At 36.1% G+C, this 21,445-nt stretch overlaps 1 protein-coding gene across 2 annotated transcripts in view; it reads left to right on the top strand.

Moving 5' to 3' along the window:
• Positions 1–21,445, top strand: part of GRM8 (glutamate metabotropic receptor 8) — a 676,464-nt gene that overhangs the window by 523,749 nt on the left and 131,270 nt on the right. For both annotated transcript variants that reach the window (XM_031455300.2, XM_064487381.1), the window contains exon 8: positions 15,560–15,696. In XM_031455300.2, the coding sequence (XP_031311160.1) occupies positions 15,560–15,696 (137 nt within the window). The remainder of the gene's footprint in view (positions 1–15,559; positions 15,697–21,445) is intronic.

Genomic DNA, 21,445 nt, shown 5'->3' on the forward strand with positions numbered 1-21,445 from the left:
TTTTGAGAGCTCAATTTCTGAAGACATTTAAATCAGAAAGCATAAAACATTTAGCAATTTCAGAGGAATAAAAACCGAGCTTCATAAAAATTCCAAAGAATATTTTTGTTTTTATTCTTTCCAGACATTTGTTTTGGAACATTTAGAACTTCATGTTATGAATCAAAAAAATTTTTTTGTTAATGTTATCACCATTAACCTGGGATATCCAACTTTCTAAAAGAGGAATGTTTATGGTTTCGGTAGTAAATTTTTTCAAACCACTTATTAAAGGTATAATTGACATCCAAAAAGCTGTACATATTTAGTGTGTATAACTTGATGAGTTTAGAGATATGTACACACTGGTGAAACCATCATCACCGTCAAGGGCATAAACTTAATCGTCGCCTCCAAAGGTTTCCTCCTGCCCCTTTTATTTATTTTTTTTTTCAAAATTTATGTGTGTGTGGTAAGAGCACTTATAGGAACTACCCTCTGAGCAGATTTTCAAGTATACATTGCAGTGTTGTTCACTAAAGGCTGTGTGTTGTACAAAAGATCCCTAGCATTTACTCAACTTGCATAACTGAAACTTTGCACCCTTTGACCAACACCTTCCCGTTTCCTTCATCCCCCAACCCTTAATAACCACTATTCAACTTTCTGGCTTTGTGACTTTATGATATACAAATGTGTCTGTGTATGTAGGAAATCTAATGTTATTTCAGTGAAGCCACAAATTAATTAGTTAATCATCTATTATTACAGTTAGTGAACAACTTATGATTAAGCTGAGTAGCATGTTTGGAATGCCAGCAGGTGCACCTGTAGTCCCACGGTCAGCCAGAGCTGTGCAAAGGATCAACGTTCCTCTCTGTACATGAAACTACAAACACACACGTCACACATATTATGTGTTTTGATATGATTCTTTACTTCCTGTGCTAATTCTAGTGATAAGCCTGAGTTTGTGAGATTCATAAGAGGAAATAAAAAAGTAGATTCCTCCAAGTTTATCTGGTGTAAAATTTTATTTTTGAAAGAATGTATCTGTAATGTAATGAAATTTTAGTTTCATTCGCAGCAACAAATAATTGCATTAAAGCTTTGTTACGTTTGGGCTTCAAAGATCAGAGTAAAATGTTACGTGGATTTAATGCTTTTGATTAGTGCATTTTCATAGTTTTGGTGGTGTTCAACAGATCAATTTCTCAATGAGCTAAATATGGAGTGAAATGCAAAAGTTTGTTATTAATCACCAGTACGAACATAAATAGCTATGAGGCATTAACTCCTTCCAAATGGGAATTCATGTTGACAAAAACAAAATGTCAACTTGTTTAAATTTTTACACCCTTAATTGATTGAATCAGTGGGGGAATGATTATTTTTAGTTAATTAATTTTTGGTCAAACAAAGCTATTGATTTATTCTACATTCATAGATATGGCCCTGAGGGATGGAGTCTATAATAATTATTAATAACATGTTATTTTTTAAAAATATTATACCTTTTAATCCTCCAGCTACTTTATGATAAAGGTGATAATCACCTCATGCAGAAAAGGGAACATACACAGTGAGATTTTCTCAGTGTCTAGAATCTGAGCTATGGCAGGATTGATTCCAAAGCCTTTGCTCTTTCTACCACTAGACCCTTCTTCCTTTGGATAGATGATGTCTGATCCTGACCCTCATGTTCATTGTTTAATATTCCATCATTAAAAGTCAACATTAACATCACTGCTTTAAAGAAAGATAGAACCGCTGAGATCTCATGGATCAACTTCAGTTAAGGATAACCTTATGTTTGTGCATATCCACCATGTCCAGCAGATAAGGAGGACTCAGGACTTATTGATGCTGTTGGTGATGATGTCAGTGGGGATGGTGATGTGGTACCATTGCCCTGGAGGAGCAGGAAGGCCAGCGGGGGAAGGTTGACAAGGGCCTGATTCTAGCGTCTAGGAGGACTAGACTAGGTATGAAGTGCTCTGCTACACTAATTTTGAGCTTGTTGTCACTAGCAAATATGAGAGGCAAATCCCTCTGTCGGTCTGAGTCAACACTGAGATTAAATAGACTGGGGCTGAGTTTTAAAATACAAAGATAACAAGGAAAGTGAGAAACTAAAATTCACAGCCTGTGGAATTAGGAAACCCCTTCAGCTGATGAATGTAAAGGAGGAAATAGGCAAAGCCTAGAGAAATTCCCCAGGTAGGGTTAGCTATTCTTCAGGATGTGTTTTTTGTGGTGCTGTGGCCTGGGATGTGGGAATGCCAGAAGCAATTAAAAAGAGAGACAGCTGATGACGGCCTGGGCATAGAACTAACTTTTTTATTTTCACAGATATATTTAGAACCACTTTAAAACATTTGTACTTGCTTTTAAATCCTTAATTAGTTTTTTAATCCAACGTGTTTCCATAAAACAGAACTTTAAATGGCAACAGGCCTTTCTCTAATGATCATGGATACTATACCCACTTCTCTTTTTAAATGGAACCAAGAAATTTATTCCTAATTAAAACTAATTTCTGTATAGCATTCCAGTATAAAACTATAATCAATAATATACCAGGAAAAGTTCTATAGACATAGACTTAAAGTATATATCTTTGTCTTAAGATAAAATTGTTATTCTTTCCTTTACTTGTAATACATGTACTAGAACATATGAGAAATTGATTGTTCTTTTGTAATTGACATAAAGGCTAAACTAAACTAATTGTAAAATGGAGACAAATCCCTGGTTAATATGGATACTTGATATGTACCATACAGTTGTTAGAAGGAGGAAGTTATTTTAACACATATTATTTTTGGATATAAAGCTTAAGAATTCCTAATACTTTTTAGGAAAAAAATTTGTTTTTAGCTATTTAAAGGCCTTCAAATTGTAATGTTAAATTATTCAAGACTATCAGTGTCGTGAACACTAATCTCAACCATTTGTTCTGGTACAAAGTTGTTTCCATTTTAACCAAAAAGACCGTGTTATTCAAGTGTTCCAAGTATTTGCAGACCCAGGCCCAGAGTGTGTGCTATCAAGTTCTTCAGGAACGTCAGGGCCAGCTGTCATTAATTATTTAACATACACGTCCTTTTTTTTAGGTGCCAACATCTTTTAGACAAAAATACTGGAATATTATTGGGGGACTTTTGGGGGTCTTCTCAGCGATAAGCTACCTGACTGACCTGAACTGAACTCATTGGTGAATTGCAATTTTTTCTTTTTACAAAACCAGAGTAACCGAACTAGACTTTCCCATGTTTTTTCTCAGTTGTGCTGGGGAGACCATTGCTGTCAGCAGACCCTGAGAGCTCCCTCTATCTACTAATATCTGTGTATTTTTAGCCATTGATATAAAGTGTGGTATTTACCAAAAGATACCTTTATATTTTTCTTCCAGGCCTTGTCTTTATTATATGTTAAAGAAAACACATTTTTTTTTGGTTTCTTTTTTAATTGAAGTATTGTTAATTTACAGTGTTGTGATAGTTTTTGGTGTGCAGCATGGTGATTCAGTTATATGTTTGTATATATACACATATATATTATTTTTCATTATAGGTTATTACAAGATATTGAATGTAGCTCCCTGTGCTATACAGTAGGACCTTGTTTATCTATTTTGTATATGGTCGTTTGTATCTGCAAATCCCAAACACCTAATTTATCCCTCCCACCCACCCCCCTGTTCCCCTTTGGTAATCGTAGTTTGTTTTCTATGTCTGTGAGTCTGTTTCAGTTTTGTAAATAAGTTCATTTGTGTCATTTTTTTAGATTCCACATATAAGTGGTATCATATGGTATTTGTCTTTCTCTTTGATACTACTCAGCCATAAAAAAGAATGAAATAATGCCATTTCCACAACATGGATGGACCTAGAGGTTATCATACTAAGTGAAGTTAAGTCAGAAAGAGAAAGACAAATACCATATACTGCTTATATGTTTCTTTGTTTTTTAATAAAACTAAGACATTCATTGCAGGAAATAGATAAAATAATAAAGAAGAAAATGTAGATCAGTTTTCACTTCACTAACCAAAGATATATTTTTTGGTGTTTATCTTTTAAAATATGTACCGATATCCTAGTCTGTCTGTCTGTCTATCTATCTATCTATCTGTCATCAGCTATCATATGTCCATTATCCATCCATCTCTCTCTCCATCTATATTACACATAATAGGATAAAATTAGGTAATGTTATATGTTCATCTGTAATTTTTAAAAACTGAGACATAATTCACATACTGCAAAATTCATCATTTTAAATTATGCAATTTAGAGGGTTTTAGCTTGAGCACAAAGTTGTGTAACCATCATCACTATCACTAATTCCATAATATTTTCATCACTCCAGAAAGAAACTCCATGCCTATCTATAGCCTCACCCCATTCTGTCCCTCCTCCAGCCCCTGACAAACATGAATCTACTTTCTGATTCTATGGATTTGCCTGTTGTGGAGATTTCATACAAATGGAATCATACAATATGTGACTTTTTGTGACTGGCTTCTTTACTTAACATAATGATTTCAAGTTTCATGCCTGTTGTAGCACCAGTCATTCTTCTTATAGCTGAGTACTGGATGAATATGTCACATTTCATTTATCCATTCATCATTCAATGTCCATTTGGGTGGTTTCCACTTTGGCTACTATGAATAGTGCTGCTGTAAACATGTGTGTACAAGTTTTTATGTGAACATGTTTTCAGTTCTCTTAGGTATGTACCTAGAGGTGGAATTGCTGGATCATACAGGAACTGTGTTCATCTTTTTGAGGAATCACCAGATCCTTTTCCATGGTGGTTACACCATTATACCAATCCCACCAGTTTTATCGTACCTTCACTTATAAGATTTATTTTTGGAGCAAATGTGAACATTCATATCTCACTGATATTTTTATTGCTAGTTAAATGGACTATTGAACATATGCTTACTATAATAGTACGTATTTTCTTTTCAGAATTTTCTGTTTATTTCCCAGCTGTGCTGGAGTGCTAAATTTCTCTTATTATCTACAAGAACTCCTTGTACGTTAAGAATATAATCCTTTGTTACATTTTGATAGGCTGATTGTTATTTTAATTTTTTAATCAGAAATTTAAAATTTTATGTTGTTAAAATTATCGATTATTTCCTTAGTAGTGCTTAAAAAGCCATCTGTCATTTCAAGATTGTAAAAATGTTTTTCTATAAATACATCTAGGGCTTGTGCAACAATAAAAATGTTTAATTTTTTTAAATTTCTCTCTGAGGGCAGGCTTGGCCATATCTTCTAGTTTTGAAATATATAGGAGTCTGTTAAATATTGCTATATACTTTTAGTTTTAGTTCTCTTTGTCTCAAGAATTAATTAACATAAGCACTTAATTGTTTTTTCTGAATCTTTAGTAGGAGTTTTTGATGTTTGTCTTCCTTGGTCTTATTTTAACTTTTTAATCTTTTTAAAACTTTCATTAAAAATTTCAGTTTTCCCAACACCATTTGCTGAAGAGACTGTCTTTATTCCATTGTATATTCTTGCCTCCTTTGTCGAAGATTAGTTGACCAAAAGTTTGTGGGTTCATTCCTGGGCTCTCTATTCTGTTCCATTGGTCTATATGTCTGTTTTTGTACCAATACCATGCTGTCTTGATGACTGTAGCTCTATAGTATTGTCTGAAGTCTGGGAGAATTATTCCTCCAGCCTCTGTCTTTTCTCTTCAGTAATACTTTGGTAATTCTAGGTCTTTTGTGGTTCCATATAAATTTTATTATGATTTGTTCTAGTTCTGTGAGATACGTCCTGGGTAATTTGATAGGGATTGCACTAAATCTGTAGATTGCCTTGGGCAGTGTGACCATTTTAACAATATTGATTCTTCCAATCCAAGAGCATGGGATATCTTTCCATTTTTTTTAAGTCTTCTTTAATTTCCTTCATCAATGGTTTATAGTTTTCTGTGTATAATTCTTTCACCTCCTTGGTTAGATTTATTCCTAGGTATTTTATCATTTTGGGTGCCATTTTAAAGGGGATTGTTTCTTTACTTTCTTTTTCTGTTGATTCATCGTTAGTGTAAAGAAATGCAACTGATTTTTGAACATTAATCTTGTAACCTGCTATCTTGCTGAATTCTTCGATCAGCTCTGGTAGTTTTTGTGTGGACTTTTTAGGGTTTTCTATATATAGTAACATGTCGTCGGCATATAGTGACACTTTTACCTCTTCTTTTCCAATTTGGATCCCTTTGATTTCTCTCTCTTGCCTGATTGCTGTGGCTAGGACTTCCAAGACTATGTTGAGTAAGAGTGGTGATAGTGGGCATCCTTTTCTTGTCCCAGATTTTAGTGGGAAGCTTTTGAGTTTTTCACCGTTGAGTACTCTGCTGGCAGTAGGTTTGTCATATATAGCTTTTGTTATGTTGAGATATGACACAACATTGTAAAATGATTATAAATCAATAAAAATGTTTTAAAAAATTCAGCTTTGTTGAATAGTGGTCAGAGAATATGAATTAAGAGTTCTACTTTATGATAATTATTCATACTTTATTCGGGCACAAATAATTTTTTATAAATATTTCACATATATTTGAAATAAAATATATTATTTAATACTTATTATTTTCATCTGTTTAATAGGTCAGCTTCTGAAAGGGATATATGAAACTATACTTTCATTTTTTAATTTATGAGTTTTTTACATATATATATATTTCACTGTTTCTTTTACTTATACACCAAATCATTATGTATGCAACATAGACTAGAAGCACCTCAAATCACCATGGTAACATAGACAATTCACATTTATCACAGTGGCCTAATATACATTGACAGTTTGTTTAATTACAGAAAATTAGGTCCATTATAAATAAATAAATATGATTTGGTATCCTTTTTTAATTCAATATATAAATTATTGTCAGAAATGAGTAGACCTCTCCTAGCTTGATATTTTATCCATTTCTTCAGACACTTTGAAATCTGTTCCTACATAATTATCTGTATTTGATTGGCTTATAGTAATTCTGCAAATATTAACCATAATATTCATTCTGAAATACATTGAAAGACTGTATGTTAAAAGTGGCTTAAATACATAGTGTAATTCTAATCCCAGACAGTTATACTGTATAAACTGGGAATTCTGACAGAAGCTTGACTAATATTAAATCTAAAAATATATAGAAAAGCCACTTTAGAGAAATGGGTGAAGATGATTCTGTGTATGACCTATTTTGTTTGGGTTCATAGCCCAACACGGAAGATCTGTATTCTCCAAGGGGATAATAGCAAAGCTAAGTATAGCATTCAGCTAATTCACAGAATTACACAACTGTTAAAGCACTGTCTTTCCATGTACCCTTCCTTTTAAAATACTTTTTAATGTAGATCTCTGTCTTTTCTTTCATTCTTTTATTCATTATTTCTACCTTTCCTTCATTCTGCTCTCTTATTCCTTCTCTTCCTCCCTCTCTCCCTTCTCTCTTTGTCTCTCTTTTTCTCTTTTCTCTTGGTTTCTTGGCCCATGACACATGTTCATCATTGTCCTATGCAAGGTTCACTGTCATTTATTTAGTTAGTTATTCAGTTATTTGGTTATTTCAAATAATGTAATAAACATCTATGAAAATACTCCCCTGCCCCCCAAAGCTAGGCTTTGACAAAAATCTGTATCCAAACATACATTCTTATCACCAACCCACCCCTCATCCCTCCTAAATAGCCAGTGTTCATACCTCTTAAAATAGATATCTTATATATGTATTCCCCCCAAAAAAGCATAAAAATATTAAAACTTTTAATCATTTCTACCTTTGTAAAATGTATTTTTGGTACATTCTTTTTTCACTTAGTGTTACATTGTTAAGATTCATTCATATTTACGGCTGTCTCTGCAGTTCATTCATTTTGACTGCAGTGTAATATTCCACTGTATGAATATTCCATATACCACAATTGATTTTTTTCACTCTCTTAATGGTATCTGGGGTGATTCTAGGTGAATTCTATAAAAACTTTCAAGGACAATATTATTGCAGCTTTATATAAATTCTTGCAGAGAGGAAAAAAAGGGAATATTTTCCAATTTATTCTAAGTGGCCTGTATAACCCTGAAACCAAAACAAAAAAAGGACACTATAAGAAAGAGAAATTATGAATCTATCTTATTTATGAGTATAAATATAAAGATTCTAAATAAAATATTAGCTGATTGAATCCAACAATGCAAAAAAATATTGAAATCAAGTTGAATCCATCCCAAGCTTCCATGACAGAACTGAAAATGTGTAAATATAATTCATTACAATAACAGATTAAGAGGAAAAAAGATTGTCTCAAAAGATGCATAAAATGCATTGGTAACATTAAAAATGTATACATGATAAAAATTCATTTATGATGAAAGGAACTTTCTTAAACTGATAAGGAAAATCTATAAAATGCCTGGATCAAACATAATCCTAAATGAGGAATGTGAGAAATATTCTTTTAAGGTTAGAAGAAGGATACGGATATCCACTCTTGCCACTTCATGCCCAAATTGCATTGAAGGTTCTAGATAGTGGAATTTTAAAAAGGAGAAAGAAAAAGTTTGGAGGCATATGAATTGTTAAGGAGAAAATGAAATTATAATTATTTGCAAGATGTAACAATTCTTTTACACAGAATTTTTTTAAAAAATCATAGAAATAAATCCTTAAGCATAATAAGAGGGTTTTTGCAAGGGTTTTTCAGATAATTGTTTATTGGAAGTGGCTGTTCTGTGCATTGTAGGGCATGTAGTAACACCCCTGGCCAATTCCACTAGTCACTGGTAAGTTTCACTCCCCCAGCTGCAACAACCAAAAAAATACCTCCAGACATGGCCAACTGTCCCCTGGGGGACAGAATCACTTCCAGTTGAGAACTCTTGAGCCAGACAAAACACTAATTCAGGAAAAAACAAAAGTCAGCTGCATTTTATATGCTAGCAGCAAAACAGTAGATAGTATAGTTTAGGACACAATTTACAATAGCACCAGAGAATGTTATCACCTAGGAGGAAGTCTACTGAAAATGGCTAAGTGCTGTGAAAGGAATATTATAAGGCCACACTAGATCTTCCAAGACAAGATCTGCACCGAAAAACTACTCATGCTCGTGGTTAGGAAGATGTTACAGAGATACCAGATCTTCCCCAAGGGATTTATAGATGTCATATATTTTTCAATCATAATCTAAAAAGGATTGTTCAGGGAACTTAAAAAGTTGGTTCTAAATTGTATACAGAAGAGTTTAAAGCAAAGAGAATTCAGAACACTTATGGGAAAGAAGAGTAAAGAATGGGGACTTGCCATACCAGTCAGCCTTATTATGAATCTTCCGTGATTTACATAGTATGATGTTGGGTCAAAGGCAAACAAATGAATTAATGGAATAGGAGTGAAAAGCCATAAAAAGTCCCATTTCTCTCCATAACTTAGTATAAAAGGAAAGTATCTGTGTAGTCAGTTGGAAACAGGGAGCAGTGCTGAAAAAACGATTATTAACATAGTAAAAAAAAAAAAAGTCAAATTGTTATCCTGAGCTCGCACCATAACTCAACTATTGGTAGGTTAAAAATGCAAATGTCAAAAGCAAAATTTTAAAGCTCCTAGTAAGCTTTCATTATACAAATGGATACATTGGACGATTTTAAATCCAGATGGCGAAAGGATCTTTTTTTTTTCAGCAACACATCAGACTAGATAGTCGGAGACCTCCACCTAGTACACAGCATATTTGAAAAGGCAAGAATATATGTACACACACACTCACATATAGACACTTCTTCTTCATAGATATCCTCATCACTGTGAGAAACACAATGATTAATTAACACTTATAAAATGAAAGTCATGCCTACCAAGAAGTATATATAAAGTATCAAATACTCACCCCCTGAAAAGAAACAATAAAGTGCTTAACTTACTCTAGATAAAGAGAAGTTTTCTGTCAGGGAATGAAAATATACTGAAATCAGAGTTTTGCAACATACTTTGGTTTGTTCCCAATTTCTTCTTAAAATGTATTACTTAATCTTGCCTAATTCTTACCTATTCTTTTCCATGTCTTTCCTTTAACCAGACATTTGATATTTTAATAGTCTCTCCAGTCCCTTTTCTTACCCAAGATTTTATTTAAATCTCCTCGTTCATCTGTTTCCCTGTAATGTGTATCACTAAATAATGGATCTTGTCTTATTTTAAACGTTCAGTCAGCTTGTTTGAGTACCATCAGTGTGATTATAGGTTGTGTTTCTACCTCTCAAATAGTGTTGTTCATGAATGATAATGGCACTTCTCATTCTTAAAGCACCTTGAATGAAAGGATCAGAAAGACATTTCCACAAGAGAAAGTACTATTGTCAGTTCAGTTTCGTGATGGAAAAATCAAGAAGGAGGGTTGGCTGAGAGGATTGGAAATGACATTCTATTACGTTCCTTGTCCTATTTATTTCATACACCAAAATAATCAGTTAAAGAAAACTGTTTTCAACCCCAAATTCCTAAAATAGGTTCATGCTTTTAAAACTTTTATATTTAGGGGTTTTTTTTTCCCCATGAAAACATCCTATTGAGTGAGTATTTTAGCCGAGGCAAATGAGCACAAAGACTTAATTGAGAAATTTGGAATATGATCTCACATTCTGGATTCCACATTTTATTACATGTACCCACCCTGCAGTAATAAGTATTCACACTAAAGAAAAATCTGGAACCAGTGGTTGATTGATGCCAATGTGTCTGATAGTTATAAAACTCCATATTATTCTTAAAGCTTTATACTGTGATATGAAGTGAAGCATTCATTTCCACATTTAATACAGTTTTAGTTGTTTATTTAATAACTATTCATTGATAAGCTACTTTTCTAGGTATGGATGTGTTACGATTACCAGCTGTAAGAAGCAGCCTCACAAACGATGATGGCTCAGAAGGGGACAGAGGTTTGTTTTTCACTCAGGCAATGGTGCCGGACGGATGGCTGGATGAACAGGTCACTAGCAGGGACCAACTCCAAGCTCTCCCGAGCTCCCCAGGCTGATACAAGCGCTGTGCCTTCAACACATAGCTTCCCTGGGTGCCCAGCATGTCACTTCCATGCCAACCAGCTGGAGGGGGAAAGATCACAGAAGACCACCTAGGAGTCCTTCCATGAGACAGACCCAGCGGTGGTCCCATCACTTCTGGTCATGTTCCATTGACTGGAGCTAATCATTTGGCCACACCTAACTACAGGGAAGACAGGGCCTGTAAGCCAGCTATGTGCCCAGGAATAGGAGAATGTGGATTTGGATGCTCAGCCAATGGTCTGCTACACAGAGAGTGGTGAACACAATGCAAAAAATGTTCCACAGTCATGGGCTTATAACCTAATAATATATAGCGACCAGTTAGATAAACCACAACTTTAGATACTTATAAGTGCTATGAAGGAAATAACTAATGAGTGTCGGAGTGAGTGATAGGGAGAGGAAACAGGTTAACTGGGATACGGTGATCCAACAGGGCCTGACTCTGTGATATCTGAGCTGGGATATGAATGATGAGAAGGACCCAGACATGCAAAGATCCAAGTGGGAAGAACACTGGAAGAAGAGAGAGCAAGACACCAAAGTCCTGATACGGAACAAACTCCATGTGCTTAAGGAACAGACAGAAGCCCAGGGTAGATGAGGTCTAGAAATGCGTGATTGGAGAAATAACAAGACCCCATGGGCCATGATAAACATTTTGTGTTTTATTCTAAGTGAAACAGGAAGCCACTGCCTGATTTTCAGTAGAGGAGCTGTATGATTTGACTTGAGTTTCATAGTAGCACTCTGGCCGCAGGGCGGAGGGTGGATTGTTGCTGCTCACCGTGAATACAGGGCACTGGCTACGCGTTCAGGGAGAGCTTGGGCCAGCACAGAGAAGAGGAAGTGGAGAGAACAGAAAAATTCTGAATAACATTTTGGAGACAGGACCCGTTAACGGCTTTGATGTTGAGGCGTTTTTTGTTGGTTTGTTTTTTACCAGTGGAACAGTTTGAATTTTATTTTAGGATCTTACCTCCAGTTCTGGCATCCACTGAGCCATGGGTAAGACTTGGATGGATCCACACCTCTTTAGGGGAGGAACTAGTGAAGGGGGTTCAGTCCAGTTGAGGTTGAAGCGGAGGCCAGATCAGAAAGGCTCAGCAAGGGACGTCTTCCCCCAATAAATGGAGGGTAAGAGCAATGACTGCTGAAATGGTCAGTCTTTTAGACCTGCACTGTTTAATCTGGCTGGCTACTGAGAACTTGAAATATGGGTAGTCTGAATTGCAATGATCTGTAAGTTTAAAGTATACACAGGATTTTGAAGAGTAGGTTTATAAAAAGGTGTAAAATACTTCGTTAATATTTTTTATATTGGTTGCATTTTGCGTATACTGGGTTACACAAAATGTATTACTGAAAATAATTTTATCTTTTTTCTTTTACTTTTTTAAACTTCTTTAAAGAACAACTTTGTATTTACAGAAAAATTGAGCAGATAGTACAGACAGTTCTATATTTCACACCTACACACACACAGTTTCTCGAATTATCAACATTTTCTATTAGTAGTACATTTGTTACAATTAACGAATCAATATTGATACATTATTATTAGCAAAATTCCATAGTTTACATTCACTCTTTGTGTTTCAGTTATATGTGGGTTTTAACTTAGGGTTTGACTTGATTGAATGGAGGGACAGTCCTCAGCTTCTTACTAACAGGGAAAGACTGAAGAACATGTTTAGAAATGAGAAAGAATTACATGTCATGATTGCTGTAAAACAATAAAAGAAATAACAGTTCATACTTAGATAATGCTTACTATTCACTGACTATTTCCTGTATATTGAATCATTGAATCCTCACATATCCCTCTAAGGTGGGAATTACAATTAGCCCATTTTAAAAATGAGCCAAGTGAGGTAGAAGGAAATCAAGTAACTCATCTGAGATCATACATCTAATAAGTGACAGAGCTGGGGTTTGAATCCAACAACCTGGCTCCAAAACCCACATTTCTAACCACTCTGGCATGTTGCCCCTTAGTGCAATGCCAGATGTAGCGTAACTTTCTAATAATAATGATTTTGAAGTATTTAAGTTAGACAGTTATTTTTTGTGATCAGACAGCTCTCATTCATTTGTTTTCCTGTAGATTTTCCTGAGTTGGCAGAAAAAGATACAGAAACAGCAGGCACACTAGGAATTACATATTACCCAGAGAACATTCATGAAAACGTGTTACAGAAGTGGAAGTCTTCTAGCATGGGTACCATTATGGTAAAAAAAAAAGACGAGGACTGTTGTTGCAGGAGATAAGGAGTCATTCAGTGAGGGATATGGCAACACTGGGGAATTTAGTTAGAGAAAAGGGAATATTCCTTTATTCATGGAGTGTATGACATCAGAATTTTTGAAGTGATATATAAATGTCAGGACTTGATGATGATGTTAATGTAAATTCATAACTGATAAGCATTTTTTCCACCTAGTAATGTCCTACCCATTTGAATTTCCATAATCTTTGGTCTAGATACCCCTTAAAGAATTTTCAGCATCTCGTCTGCACTGATATGTACTGGAGATACGTATGGGGTGAATCGTCATCACCACTGTCCCCAGTTACTCCACACACTGTTCTTGACAAATATTTGCACTTGACAAATATTTGTTTATTTAATGTCTATAACAACTCTGTGAGAAAAGTGTCAGTGTTGCTTCCGTTTTACAGATGAGGAATCTGAGGAATTAAAGGCTAACCTGGTCAGTCGCTAGGAGTTAGAAAAGGCTTTGATCATGACACGTGGGTCTCCAGTTGAGTATCAAAGGAGTAGTTAAGATAATGGCTGATTGGAGAGCTCCTATTTTATTCCCAAGTTTCTCATTTCTTTCTTGCTTTATATATAAAATCAATCAATTTATATATAAAGTCATTTCCCTATGAACTATAATAAGAATGCATATAGCTCTTTTAGGACTTCAAAATATGTTCATTTTCATTGTTAAGTCCTTCTGTGACAAGAGAAGAAAAAGGAACATGCACAAGTTGTGAAAATAAATGCAGAAGTGAAGTGAGGGTGGACGTGCCACTCTTGACTCTCAGAACAGTGCTCTTTCCTCCATGCTGTGCCATCTCTTGTGGCCTTAATTTCTGCAGATACCAGGTATCTCATCAAAGACTCTCTACTGTGTTCAGCTTTTAGATAGATTCCAGAGAACAGAGGATATTAGACATGTCTCCATGAAATACTAAGAAAGTGCCTTAATTGCTGCTGTGTGATTCTGATTCTATTTATTTGCAAGTTATTGCCTTAAGTTGCCCATTTCGTTTGATAAATGTTTTCAAATTTGGCCATGATTTGTTTAAAAACTCTACGAGTAGAATAGGAAACACATTATAAGATGGAAATACATAGAGTTGACAACTATAACTCTTTGTAGTATATATTTTTGGAGAATACAATTTGGAAAAGAGATAGCAAGAAGGGGACACTGTCTAGTAAAGCATAGAAATGAAATCTGGAATACTGTGAGAACTCGGGGAAGGGAACCTGCAGAGACAGGCACAAAGAAAGGGAGTGCTGTCAGGTGAATTTGTCAAGATAGCAGAGAGTAGAGCAAGACGATGAAGGAGGTGGGGTGAGGCAGCATCTAAAGCCTGTTAGAGAAAAGGAGGTTCTACACAGATAGTGAGGCTAGATGGAGCACGAAAACATCCAGGGTGAGATCCATTTCTACTCTGAAAACCTGTGATTATGTAAAAGTTAGTAAGAGGGAAAGTAAAAGTGAGCAGAAGCTATGAAGGGAAAAAGATGGAAGCTTTCGAGAGAAATGGGAGTTTAGAAAAGGCGATGTTTCTTGCCTCCAGTTCCCTGCCACCATCGCACTTGTAACGGTTAACTGGGGGGACTTTGTGATCTGAGCAGAGTCAGAAATTCCCAGCGATCACTGCCTCGCCCCCTGAGAAGTTCCCAACAGTAGCCTGCGTCGTTGATAGACTCTCAGGCAGAGGCAGCAAAAGGAGAGGCTTAGAAGAGAAATTGAGTAGGGTGGCTGCTTCAGAGTGGTGTTCAAGTCAGAGCAAAGTGAAACTCTCGGGAACCTGGCTGGGACGCTCTCCTGCCAATTTTGAGTTGCTGTTCATAGTTCATGTTGTACACTCACTGTTCTGCTTCAAGACGTTTACACCCTTCTCTATTAACTGTCATTCTCTGTAGCCAGTGTTGGATACCCAGCCTATCAGCTTTTATTTATGTAACCATTCTGTAGGTTGCCTAATTTGGATACTCATCATTTACTTTCTAATGTGCGTAACGAAGCACATCTTCTTCCTACAGGTACGTCTGGGCTTCTTTTCTTGTCAGAGATATTATGCTATCAAGAATGACCTTGTATGGATGACAATCTTCATATCTCTTACTATGCACAATATATTTTTATCTACCACTGTTTCTTAGTGAAAAATAAGCCCAGTGGCCTATCTTGCTGAAATGTTATTAACATTGTTTTCCAAACATTTATAGGTAGTGCTGGGACACCCGTCACTTTTAATGAAAAAGGAGATGCTCCTGGACGTTATGATATCTTCCAGTATCAAATAACCAACAAAAGTACAGAATACAGAATCATTGGGCACTGGACCAATCAGCTTCATCTAAAAGCAAGTATTGCTATAAACTTGTATTTATGTATATAGTTCTCAAGGAGAGATGCTTTATCTTTAAGTATACAATGTTACTAATGTTCATTAGAATTGACTTTCCTGTAAATAAGTTTTTAGAAAATCTATGATTTGCTCCTTCCTCAACTTTAAAATGTTATGGCAAGTCCTAAATGTCTGTGGAGAAATTTGATATCTGTAGGGATTTGATGAAAGATCTCATTTCCTTTTCAGTGACTAAATACACATTTAGGGAAATTTTACACTTTTCTGAAGGACTCACTTGTTCAAAAGTTTGTACTCTGTGTGCTTGTGTGTGTATGTGTGTTTGTGTGTTGGGGCTGAGGAATGACAAAGTGTGCCATGAATGATAAAGTTGGGGCTTAAAAATAAGTGGATTCCACCTTTGCTACACCTTATGTTGAGATCTTACGGCTACATCTGATGGATGGAAATGAAACATGATCTGTATTCACATTACCTCTTTGAATCACAACACCAGTGAAATTTAATGCACCCAAAAGTGATGTTCAGATTTTTCAACAGCTCTTAGGACTGCCAGCTGCCCCTGTCCCCTATTGGTGTCATTAAGGCCCAAGGCCCACAGATTTTGCATTTCCTACAAGTGGCCACGTGAGGACAACTTGGAGATCCCAGCTCGAAGCAAGGTCCCAGGGTCTAGGCAGCTGGGCATTTACTTGCCCAGTGCCATGCTGTCACCACCACCACCACCCACCCGGGGCTCTATCTCCTCCTACTGGGACCAAGTAGGAATGGCTCATGGGATGGCGGCTGGTGGAGGAACTCCAGCAGGTGTGTCTAGAGATGCTCTCCGAGGAGAGGGGTCTTTGAGGACACTGGAGAGAGCTGCCTGGTTCTGGCAGCCAACAATCACAAGGGGCTCTCAAGCAGGAAGCCAATCCTGAACTTGAGGGGTAAGGGAGGCTCAGGAAGTTGCAGGGCACAGGGCTGGCGGTGGCTGCGTGACAAGGATGCAGGGGTGGTTGGAGCTGCATTTGTGTACCACTGGAAGGAATTATTTCATATTTTAAAAGCCAGTGGTGTCCTATCCATGCACACTGGCTTCTTCTGATATAGAGAAATAAGGAGCGTGCCCTGTAGTCTCAGCTACAGCTCAAAGTTCATTCATACAGCATCTCTCGTGCGGGTGTAATATGGGACTATTTACAGGAACTGGGTGGCCGAGGACTCACTCCAACAGGGGTGTTGTCACTCTAGGCAACCAGGTGTTTTTAGAATGCATCAAATAAACTAGAAACACATTCTTCCACTGTTCTACTGTTCTTGTGTGTTTTTCACTCTTCCCTCTAATAAAAGTGTCTCCTCTTCTTGATTCTCAAATCTACGATAACAGTGTGAGCATCGAGTTCATTTCCTAAATGTATGATTAAGTTCGTTTCCTAGCTATGGCTTATCCTAGCTGGAAGGTAAAAATTTATGACATACACGAGGTGGGGGAGAGGTACCATTCTTGTCTATGTGTGTGTTACACATGTGGATGTGATTTCTTGTGATTGAACCCATTTGAAAGACAGACATCAATTTGACATTTTTAATACATTTTTCACCCCGTAGGTCTAAGTATAGCCCCTGAAGTGCTATGTTTATGCAGCATCAGTCACCAAAGTTCTCAGCAGAGACGCAGATTATGAGAAATAACAAAACTGGGATATTTATGATTTATTGTCTCTGAAATGACTTCCCGATTATTATCACAGTTCCTCATTCAACAATGCAAAAAGATAGCTTATATTTGCAACTATTGTTGTCCTTTGTAAGACCACATGTCTATAGCTCACTATGTGAAGTAGCCTGAAGAAATCTCACTCGTCTTGCAACCCAAATTAGCATTTATCAAAACATAGCTTTGATAAGGCTACAGCTTATTGATGCCAATTTGGAAACCAATGGCTTTTTGGCAGAAACCCTTTGACAGTGGACCTATGTGAAATAAATTGTCATGAAACAGGACAAAGAACATATGATAAGGGTAAATAGGGAAGCACCTTTTTATCTGACTTTTATTAATGCCAAACTGCTTATATTGTTATGATTAAGTATTTACATAACAAAATTCAATGGTTGAAAATACAGGTGCTAATATATAATATGAAGGTAACTAAAATAATTATACCCACAAGTACACATATGCACACACACATATCTCTCTATATATACGTTTTATATTTATTATAAAACTTTATGTTTAATCTCAAGCTGCTCTTTTATGTACATTTATGGTGCATGAGAAGTTTTATGTTTATTACTGTGTTTTTGCTCATAAAATATATCAAAACAATTTGTAAGAATTATTCCTCGTGCATGACTATGATTGTTTGTAACTAGATAGCCATGCTAGCTTCACTGAAACAGAGCGAATCAACTCTCAGAAGAAAAGAGAGTGGGTTATACTGTGAGGAGAGGTCATAAGTCAAGGGCTGAATTCTGAATTTTATCAGAATGAACAGAATGACTGTATCTCCATGGGAACTGGATCAGTCATCAGTTTGAAGGTAGAGCAGGGGTTGCTTAGAAAGTGTCCAGCTGAGTAAAGTTCTGCTTAGGTCTTAGGCAAGGTACCAAACAAGCGCTTTGCCTCAGTTTCATCATCTGTAAAATGGAAACATTAGTAGCACCTACTTTAAACCATTGTAATAAGAATTAAATGAAATAATACAATAAAACTCTTAGTCTAGAGCCTGGCCCACATGAAATCCATAGACATTACCTATTATGAATCCAATGTCTCATGATTCTACATGGCCAGGGGAGATCTGAGAATGAGTGTGCTGAATAGAGAAGTCAAGGTCCTGTTAGAAGAGGCGCTTGTTTGCTTTCACAAGTTCAGAATCTCCTCATTTAAAATCCTGACCATTTGTCCCCATAGCCCATGATTTCTGCCTGTCTTTTATATTGGCTTTAGCACATTATCAAATGTATCTACACTTAAAAAGTAACCTTTATTTAAGGTTAGCGCGTAACTCTTTTTCTTGTCGTAGCCTGTGGTTAGGTATTGTCAACTAGGCAGTTATTTTTGAATGAGTTGGATAAATTCATTCTGTGCACATGCTCCGTGCTAAATGCTGGGACTAGAATTGAAAATGTGGACTCTGCTTTCAGTGCGCTCACAGAATGGAAGGATAGACAGACATGCAGACCAACAATTCTGGTGCAATGAGGCAGGGGCACAGATGAAATTGTGTCCATGGTTTGCACTGGCAGCCTAGAGACAGGTTCCTAATCTGGCCTGACTGCTGGTGGGCGTTGTGATGGGGCAGCGGAGGGCACTCTTCCCCAGGTACTCCATCTCACCTTCTATTAAACCAGATTTGTAATAGATTTCACACTCTCAACGGTAAGCGTTTATCAGCCAGTTACTGGATTGAATTCAGCTTACTTTCAAAGAGCCAGTTTTTCTGATTGAATTCAACCATAGTATAATTTTGTGCACAAAGAGTGTATGATTAAGCATATATGAGTGCAACAAATTTGCCCTAAATATATCTTAATGGAGTGAAAGAAATTTTAAAACAAGTAGCTTATTCTTTTTTTTTCCTATAAAATTATGAAGTGTTTTATTTCCTCCAAAGCATTGTCTCTTGGTCCAATTTTTTTTTCTTTTTTATGGAACTAACATATGTTCTTAACTTAGCAATTACAGTCAGTTAGTATAATTGTTTATTTTGATTTAGGTTTTCTATTCAGCAATCTCAGTCCACGCATGAAGGGCATATTGTCTACCTGAGAGTGAATTTGAACAATTAAGCCTCTCCATTTGGTTAGGCTGAAGCTCTCCAGAGGCAGGTGGCCCTTATTAGTGATCACAAAACATATTGTAACCTAGAGGTTCAGAGAAAACAGCAAAGCCTGAACTGCACGAAGAACAGCCATATGCTGCTTCGAGTCCGCAGGGAGACGGTGTATGGAGGTTACTGGATGGGCCTAAAATAATTGAGGACTTTTTTATCCTTCCAACCAGAGCTGCTCTTTCTGGATTACTGTAGGAATGAGACAAATATTTTTGCTTGTTTTGCTGTTTTGTTTTGTTTTCTTTTTTTATTGAAGTATGGTCAGTTATAATGTGTCAATTTCTGGTATACAGCACAATGTCCCAGTCGTGCATATATATGCATATATGTGTGTATATATATACACATATACTCATTTTTGTATTCTTTTTCATTAAAGGTTATTACAAGATATTGAATATAGTTCCCTGTGTTAAACAGAAGAAATTTGTTTTTATCTATTTTTGTATATCTTGGTTAACATTTGCAAATCTCAAACTCCCAAATTTATCCCTTCCCATTCCCTATCTCTCGGTAACCATAAGATTGTTTACTATGTCTGCTAGTCTGTTTCTGTTTTGTAGATGAGTTTGGTAGTATCCTTTTTCTTTCGTTTTTCTTTTTTTAGATTCCACATAGGAGTAATATATGGGATTTTTCTTTCTCTTTCTGGCATCATTTAGAATGACAATCTCCAGATCCATCCATGTTGCTGCAAATGACGTTATTTTATTCTTTTTTATCACTGAGTAGTATTCCATTGTATAAATATACCACAACCTCTTTATCCAGTCATCTGTTGATGGACATTTAGGTTGCTTCCATGTCTTGGCTATTGTGTATAATGCTACTATGAACATTGGGGTTGTTTTCTTTTTATTCAAGTAAATAATCTGAAGATAAACAAAAAATAGTAAGGCATAGTCACTTCATAAGAATGTCTCAGGCACAGTTAGCAGCACCGGGTCAACTGGAAAGGGGGATTTAAAGGAGAAGGGCTTCATTTAATTTTGTGTGGGCCACTCCATAGAAGAAAGTAACTCTTGACAAGGTCCTGAATTCTGAGTCTCAGTTTTCTCATCTGTTATGTGGGGATAAAAATAGGCTTATTATGGAGATTGAATGCATTGGGATATAGTGGTCAAGTATAAGACCTCAGAGTCAGAAAGATGTTTGAATTCCAACCTTCCATTCATGAGCCTTGGGCACATTATTTTACCTCTTTTAGTCTCAGATCCTTCAACTACATGAAACAACCATAACTACTTTATGGAGCTGTTGAGATAATTGTGGGAAATTGCATATTCAAAGATTCTACAATTCTGCCTGTGATATATTATGTGTTACATGAATATAGTAATAATAATTTTGTTTTGCTTTGCTTGGATAACTAGCCTATTATAGAGGACCTGCAATGGGTACTGCAGTCCAAAATTCCACATATGAAAAGTCTCCTCTGCCTTTATTTTGATGTTCTAAGTAGGGAGTAACTGTAAAAAGAGGTGCATGCACTAAGATAACCTTTCTGTGCCTATGTGACACACCCAAAATATTTATTTTGGTATGAGAAAAAGTGGGCTCCATGACTCAATGCTTTGGGGACCACCAGAAGCTTGAGCAAATTTCTAATGGAATTTAGCCCAATTAAATCCATCTTCCCTGTGTGCTGTCATGCAGTATTTATAGCATGATATTTTAACTGAATATGTATCTTTGCCTGTGGATGGTCAGTCATCTGTATACATCAAATATAATAATAACATCAAATACAGGCTATCCTGGGAGTTCCTCAACTTGCTTGAAATACAGAAAGAGAATTTCTGAGTCCCCTCAGTGGCCTCATGGGTTTTTTGTTTTGGATAAACAGCCACAGTTTTAACCAAAATCATTAGATTCACTAATGTCACTGAGGAACGGCTTTCCTATAACAAAGAATATTG

The sequence above is a fragment of the Camelus dromedarius genome, chromosome 7 (assembly GCF_036321535.1).
Source record: "Camelus dromedarius isolate mCamDro1 chromosome 7, mCamDro1.pat, whole genome shotgun sequence".
NCBI classification, from domain to species: Eukaryota; Metazoa; Chordata; class Mammalia; order Artiodactyla; family Camelidae; genus Camelus; species Camelus dromedarius.